At 35.1% G+C, this 7,667-nt stretch overlaps 2 protein-coding genes across 2 annotated transcripts; one reads left to right on the forward strand and one right to left on the reverse strand.

Moving 5' to 3' along the window:
* Window positions 1–2,033: 2,033 nt before the first annotated feature.
* Window positions 2,034–3,010, forward strand: LOC143581893 (uncharacterized). Its single transcript, XM_077064575.1, has 2 exons — window positions 2,034–2,478; window positions 2,547–3,010. Exons 1-2 carry the CDS (start codon window positions 2,034–2,036, stop codon window positions 3,008–3,010), a joined length of 909 nt encoding a protein of 302 aa, XP_076920690.1.
* Window positions 3,011–3,288: 278 nt separating this feature from the next.
* On the reverse strand, window positions 3,289–6,017 carry LOC143581889 (protein PIGMENT DEFECTIVE 338, chloroplastic-like). The gene is made up of 8 exons (XM_077064572.1): window positions 5,277–6,017; window positions 4,838–4,912; window positions 4,684–4,755; window positions 4,520–4,600; window positions 4,101–4,198; window positions 3,891–4,016; window positions 3,747–3,795; window positions 3,289–3,670 (listed from the first exon to the last, which is right to left on the reverse strand). Exons 1-8 carry the CDS (start codon window positions 5,832–5,834, stop codon window positions 3,494–3,496), a joined length of 1,236 nt encoding a protein of 411 aa, XP_076920687.1. The 5' UTR covers window positions 5,835–6,017; the 3' UTR covers window positions 3,289–3,493.
* Window positions 6,018–7,667: the final 1,650 nt, after the last annotated feature.

Consider the following 7,667-nt stretch of genomic DNA (forward strand, 5'->3'; position numbering starts at 1 on the left):
TTATATAGTGGGAGGATGATTTTCTTCGAATGTATACATAATGCTTGTTTTACTTGAATATCTTGAGTTAATGAATGAATTATACATTTGAATGTGGTTCTTGACATGCATTAGTTTGGTTGAGGATGAATTTGTTTGCTGCTGGAAATGTTCTTTTTGTGTTTCGTTGGATGATAAAGTTATCACTTTGTAGGTTGCATCAAGCTTTGTGACTTCACATTTTGTGATGAATTGAGTTAATATCTGTAACCTGTGTTAAAGATGTATAATACTAAATGATAATGTTGGTGTTGAATTTGGTTCCTTTATTTTTTCGGATGTGTGAGGTTGTAATGTTTCTTGACATGCATTATCTGTGATTCTGTGAATGAATTTGTTTACTGATCTCTAGGTCAAAAAGTGGAATGAGATGCTAAAATAAACATTGAGAATACTTGGGGAAAGGTTGCTCTGTTTTGACATTTGCTAACATAAAGACAGATTTTAGCTACTAATCATTTAATAACTTTTTTGAAGAGTCAAAATGGGTTTTTTTTAACAGAATTGTTGTTTTAATAGAATTGTTGTTTCTTGTTAGTTGATCATAAAAATGGTAGAGAAACAACATTGGTCGAATGAGCAAATAAAATGTTTATTAGAAACATGCATTGAAGAGAAAAACGTTGTGGGTAAAAAAGGGTTGAGTTTGCACAAAGAATCGTGGGCTAAGGTAATACGGGTTCTTAAGGAAAAGTTTGGATTGGATTTGAGTCAAAAAAAAGTCAAAAACGCCTATGATAATCTTAAAGCCAAATACATAGGATGGTTGTATTTGAAAAACAAAACCGACAACATCTACAACCCTCAAACAAATACCTTTACCTTAACGAACGAGGAATGGGAAGACTTTAAGAAGGTATGTTCATATATTTTTATTTTTTAACATCTACCTCTACCTTAAAGTCCACCCCTAGTTTATTTTTTAACATCTACCATTATTTTTTTAGGGGCATTCGAAAGCGGCATCCTTAAAAACAACTCCATTAGCATTTCCTGAACTTCATGCACAACTGTTTGATGAGAACATTGCCACGGGGAATCGCAAGTGGACCTCAACCCAAACATCAGTGGTTGGATCATCCTCTTGTCATCGGCTCCAATCGGTCCAACAACTGATGATTATAGACAACACAGAAGATGATGCCTGTACCGGGCCTACTACCGGGCCTACTACCGAGCCTACTTTTGAGCCTACTTTTGAGCCTACTCCTGAGCCTACCCCCAAAAGGGCTAAAACCTCAAAACCATCATCATCTGTCACTTTTGAGGATTTAGCACTTCACATGAAAAATGCTTTGTTACATTTGACTAGGGAAAAACCTGAAAAAAAACGCCCGGTAGTTACAACAGTTTTTGAGTGTTCTGAGAAGTTAAGTTTGGTTGGGTTAGAGCCGACGGACCCTCTATATTTGGTTGCTTTTCATATTTTTGGAATGTCCACGGACATGAGAGAGGCGTGGATGGCATTGCCAAATGTTCCCGTCGTGTTAAAAGGGTGGATCGAGATGACGGCTAAAAATTTAGGACTTTTGAAGTAGTTTTTGTTTTGTTGAAAACATTATTTGTTTTTTGTGTATGTTTTTTAGTTATGTTGAAAACATTCTATGCTTTTTGGTTAAGTTTAACACATTGTATGTTATTTTATGGCTAGGTGACATGGTTGTTTATGCTTTATGATAATGGTTGTTTATGCTTTATGACATGGTTGTTTATGTTTTATTAACAAGTTCATAATGAATAATGATGAGAAAATACTTCTGGTAGTTGTTATGTACTTCTATATCCGCTTTTTTTGGAAGAGGGGTTTGAAACGAAAACGAGACAATGATTCGTTAATGACGGGACATAAATACACGTTAGAGTTATTGCAAGGAAATCCCAAACAATGCATTGAATTGTTACGCATGTCCCGTGAATCATTTGTTCGACTATGTGCACATTTTAGAACAAATTATTCGTTAAAGGATAGTAAACATGTTTCGGTTGAGGAAAAGATGGCTATGTTTTTGATGATAATCGGCCATAACCAACGTTACGTGGTTATCAAGCGTAGATTTCAACACTCAAAGCAAACAATTCATAAATTCTTTCATGAAGTGTTGGATAAAATGATGCTTTTCGCCAAAGATATGATAGTACCAACTTCTTTCAATCCGAATCCAAACATTCCGGGACATAACAAGAGGCTACGAAAGATTTTTAAAGGAGCGGTTGGTGCACTTGATGGGACCTTGATACATGCTGTTGTTCCTACTAGGCAACAAGATTTATATAGAGGAAGGGGAAAGGGTGATTGTTATCAAAACGTATTAGCAATTTGTGATTTTAACATGATTTTTACTTTTCTTGTGGCCGGATGGGAAGGGGTAGCACATGATTCTAGAATATTATCAGAGGCATTATTAGATCCACACGCGCCATTCCCATTTCCACCATCAGGTATTTTTATTGTTTGTTAATTATTTCTATGTTAGTTTAATATTGTAATTAATTGAAAATATTTACAGAGAAATACTATCTTTGTGACGCCGCGTATGCACACATACGAGGATTTATGGCTCCATATCGTAATGTGAGGTATTGGCTTGGAGATTTTCGTCGGAGACGTGCGTTAACCAATAAAGAAAAATTTAATCATGCACATGCAAAACTTCGAAACGTCATTGAGCGTGCTTTTGGTGTCTTGAAAGCAAGATTCCCTATATTGAAGAGGATGGCACCATTTCCATTGGAAACACAAAGGAACGTTACCGTTGCATGTTTCGCACTACATAATTTTATTAGGAAACAAGGTTTGGACGATGAGTTGTTTACACAATACGATCAACCCAATGTGTCGATTGGAAATAGTCGTGGGCAAATTGATGCTGATGAAGACGAGGTTGAAGCACTTGGCACTGCATCAGATCGGGAATATATAACTCAGTTAAGAGATGAAATTGCTGAGCAGTTAATGCAAAATACGGAATAAATGATTTAAAAAATGTTTGTGGTATTATGAATATTATTTCAGTGTTGTTGACTATTATTTAAATTTTGATGTTGAAGACCTTTTTTATTTATATTTCAGTTTATTTAAATTTCAGCTTATTTTAGCAGTCTGCAGATGTTAAAAAACAAACAGTCTTCTTGTTGCAGACTGCAGAGTTTTAGTCCACCTCTTCTGCTACAGATGTTGGCAGACGTGGTTTCGCAGTCTTCTGACATTTTACCTCTGAAAAACAAACAACACCTTAAAGTTCAATCCCAATAAACTGCATCTCTAACTACATTGCCATGCTCCCGGGACACTACAAACAACACGACCTCTAATTTCTTGTTTAAGGGGCACTCGATACAGAATCTGACATATACAAACATACAAGTAACCTCTTCATGATACAATCAATAGATGCTTTCCTACACTGTTGAAATATTTGGTTTTTCTTTTGTGTGTCATCCAAGGGTAAAATTGTCATTTTAATACGTCTTCTCGTTCAAATTTGAACCACTTCCAATTTGCGTACATATTTTCTTCATCAATGAAGGGCAAGGTGTCCAATGAAGGTTGTTCTGACTTTCGAGTAGGTGAAACGGGTGGAATCTTTTGCCTGTACTTCTTTGCCATTTCTGCAGCTTCTGAAAATACTTTCTGCATAATAAAAACAACCTTAAATTATCGAGAAAAGGGCATTTTGGTTAAAAAAAAAAAGAAAGATATAAACTACCTCCTTGTTTGACAGGAACAAGCCCGGTTCACTCTCAAGCTCTGCAGTACTGCTTCACAAGATCAAAGATTAATAAACATTATGCTAAGAAAAAAACTTAATACACTTGTACGAAAGGGACAAAGGGTAGTTTGGTCATTTAACCTGAGGGAGATTTTGTCAGGGAACAATGATTTCACGACCAAAACTTTGACTTTTTCATCAAGCGCTAGTGCATCAGTGACGGTATCAAGTTCTCCTCGAGTGATATTAGATATATGCAACAATCCACTGAAATAATATAAGAACAGCTAATGAGAAACATGAAGAAATAAATCAAAGTCAAAAAGTTGTATTTTGATATTATATAATCACCTTCGATTACTTTCACCGATCCTTATTTGAGCACCATAAGGAAATATTTTCCTCACTGTTCCTTCTAAAAGTGTTCCTTCTTTAAGATGCATTGTATTCTGTAAATGTTACACATTCTAGATATTATTGACATATGTAACAATATTAAGCAGAATAATCTCATTAGAAACGCTATTAAGACTATAATAAAGGGGTAATACCATAAAAAACAAACATTTTATGCCATTTTAAACAAATTTAGGGTCTTTTTTTTTTGCAAACTAAAAGGCATCTTAGTGTTGTACGGTATTAACCCTACAATAGAAAAACACTTTTTAAATTAATTCTGGAAATAAAAATATAATGTGGTAAAAATATAAAATTTAACGAAAAGAGATGGTAAACTCCTGATGATGTAAGAAAAAGAGAAAAAGACCGACCCAGGCTTCCTTTTGACTAAGAATCAAGTCGTTTGTATCCTCGCTTATTCGAGTAATTTGAACATACATGCGACGTCCCACCTACACTTATCAACAATTCCCATCAATAACTGCCAAATAATTTGAATATTTGCTAATAACCTCCAAATAGTGAAGTAACTTACATTTTCTTTCAACTCGGTGAAGTTATTAACACGATTGACGAGTTCAACTTTAGGAAGAAAAGCACGTAATCCCTACAAAAATCAAAACTCTTAAAATAAAAATTCCTAAAAAATAAATACAGTGTTGAGAAAGTCAAGATAATTAGAGCTAAACCTCAATTCTTGTGAGAAGACCGCCAGTATTCCACTCTGTAATTTTAACCTCTATTGGTTCATTAAATTGCTTAATCTGCAGGAACCATGATCTTAGTGCAACTATATCAACAAAAAAAATCAAGTGCGTTGTGCATAACAAAAATAAAACCTTGATTTTCATACAAAAGTGACTAGCATGAGTTCGCATGTATCATACAAGTTATAGATGTTTTACGGTGCACACACATAGAATTTATTGATCCAAGAAGCACAAAAAGGCTTAATAAAAAGTTACATGTCTATCTAATATTACGCTTACACATACCAAAACCATCACTAGTCAAGAAAGTAATGTCATTTAGCTAATTAAGAACTCACTAACAAAAATTTATCAAAATTTCAAAATCCTTTTTTTTTTCACAACTTCATCAAAAAGCTTAAAGAAATGAGAAAAAAACCTGCCACACTCGATGCCAGGCCAATTTGCGAAACAACCGACGCATGGAAATTAACGGTCTACCACTAAGAGTCCTACCCAAAACTTCAGCAAACAAAACCGTCCCGTGCTCAACAACCGGCTTCCCTGGCATCAGACCGCCACTTAACGCCTCCTCGTTTCTCACAATTCCCATCTTCCCATTCACCATAAACTCTTCCCCATTATCCTCAAAATCACACAACAAAGAATCCAACTCCTTATCATACAAAGGAAGCATCTCTTTCATTAACATTGTCGCCAACAAATCCGCACCGATATTAACATCGAGCTTATACTCGTTCCCGGAAACCACCACACCGACAACATAATCACCCGGTTGCGGGTCATAATACTCTACAGAAACCATCTTATCCTCATTTTCATCAACTAAACTATCCTCAATTACATCTTCTGAATCACTAACTTCTTCTACAGATTTACCATCTCTAAAGAACTTATAAAAGGGCTCCAAGGCTTCATCTTTATCGGGCTTATTGTATTCGATTTCGGGGTCGGGGTCGGGTACATTAACAGGCATTGGTGATGGTTTACCCAGCAATCCCAGCTCTTCAATTTCGTTTTCTTGATTTTCGGTTTGATGGGTGTTGGTGAATTCGTCAATTAGGTCATTGTTGGAGCAATTGAAGACATGGGTGTTTCGAAAGATTGAGTGTTTTGTGGGAAAAGGTGGGTTTTTGAAGGGTTTTGGTGAGTTGGGGTTTAGAGTGAATTTGTTAATGGGGGCTTTGCAGGTTATGAAGGCTGCAAATGGAAGAAGGGACATTGGTCTTGTTTATCATATGAAATTGTTGTCCAGATTGGATGTTGGAAGTTGGAAATGGAACCAATTTGTTTGCGTTATCCTAGGGATTATTATTGTCTCCTTATCTTGTGATTTCAATGGGCTTGCTAGTGAAAAAAAAAACGGGCCCCCAAAAAAAAATGAAACCGGTTTTCTTTATACACAGGTTTTTAATATCTGTATCCGACCCTACCCGTAAGGTACGGATAGAATGTGCATTTTAGTACCAAAACCCGTACCCGAATCGGACCCGATTTATACCCGGCAATACCCGAAAACCAGAACCAGTTCCATACCTGAAACCAGGTTTTTCCAATACCCCAAATCGGGTTTTTCAAATACCCGAAAAATATCTGAAAATACCTGAAAAATACCCCTAAAAAGTGCAACCCATTTAAAAATTCAATCTATACCCGAATAATACCAGGAAAAACCCGTTAAAAACCCAAAAATATAGGGTATTCAAATACCTGGTTCTATACTCGTCCCAAACCGATACATAGGTACGGTTTTTAGAAGCAATATCCGGACCCGAACCCGACCTGGGTATTTCCAATACCCGATTTTTCAATACCCGGTCATACCCGACCCCGGTTCCATACCCGAAATCGGGTATTTGAAAAACCCGAATTATGCACCTCTAGTGTGTTGTGGTGTAAACGAATTGAACGTTCGATGAATTATTAATGGGTTGTATGGTGGGAATTTCATTTTTGTTCATTTATTTAATAAATGATTTGACGTGAGCAAGAAGTATTGTTTGATTAACTAAATGAATGAACAAAAACAAAGGCCATGCTAATGCGCGTTTGGTAATCCATTTATGTTCGTTATTGTATGTTTGTTTACGTTTATTCATTAAAGGTTTTTAATATTTTTAATGACTATTAAATCTTATCATATACATCTAACAAAAAATAATCAACTATAAAGCATATGGGTATTATATGATAATTTATACATAAAATTAACATATGAATATGAGTGTTAATAGAACACCAACACAAACTTGGTAATCGGACTGAATCGTTGACACTAACCATTATCAGTTACTCCGCTTAAATAAAACATTGTTTGTGTTTGTTTGTTTGTGTCCGTAAACTGTTACAAACAAGTTCATTTCCTTAATGAATGAACATAAACATAAAATTCGTTCGGTTAACTATTCGTGAATCGTTACTTGTCCAATAAAAGCTTAAAGGACAAACTTGAAAGATACCTTGTTCGGTTCGTTTATACTTATATGGGCTTTTAATGTTAAAATTAAATTCAGGCAGGGACAAATGAAGACAACATTTGTTTACTTATTGGGTTGGGTCATTAGAATTGTGAAGGAAATAAGTTGGGTCGAGTGGTCGGCCCATTAGCTCTAACATCTTATTCTTAATTTTCATCTTATGTTTATATTTGGAATGTTAATATACATTTCAATCTTAACATGAGAACGTAAGAAATAATATCAATTTATAAAAAAGTTAGAACGTAAAAACTATACCAACTACAATACCAATATATATAAACAATGATTTGTAATGACAAAGAAAAAGACCTAATTTTACAACAAAAGAA

Source organism: Bidens hawaiensis, unplaced genomic scaffold, assembly GCF_021521415.1.
Source record: "Bidens hawaiensis isolate Kalapana, Puna unplaced genomic scaffold, B.hawaiensis_p1.1 tig00031215_1, whole genome shotgun sequence".
NCBI classification, from domain to species: Eukaryota; Viridiplantae; Streptophyta; class Magnoliopsida; order Asterales; family Asteraceae; genus Bidens; species Bidens hawaiensis.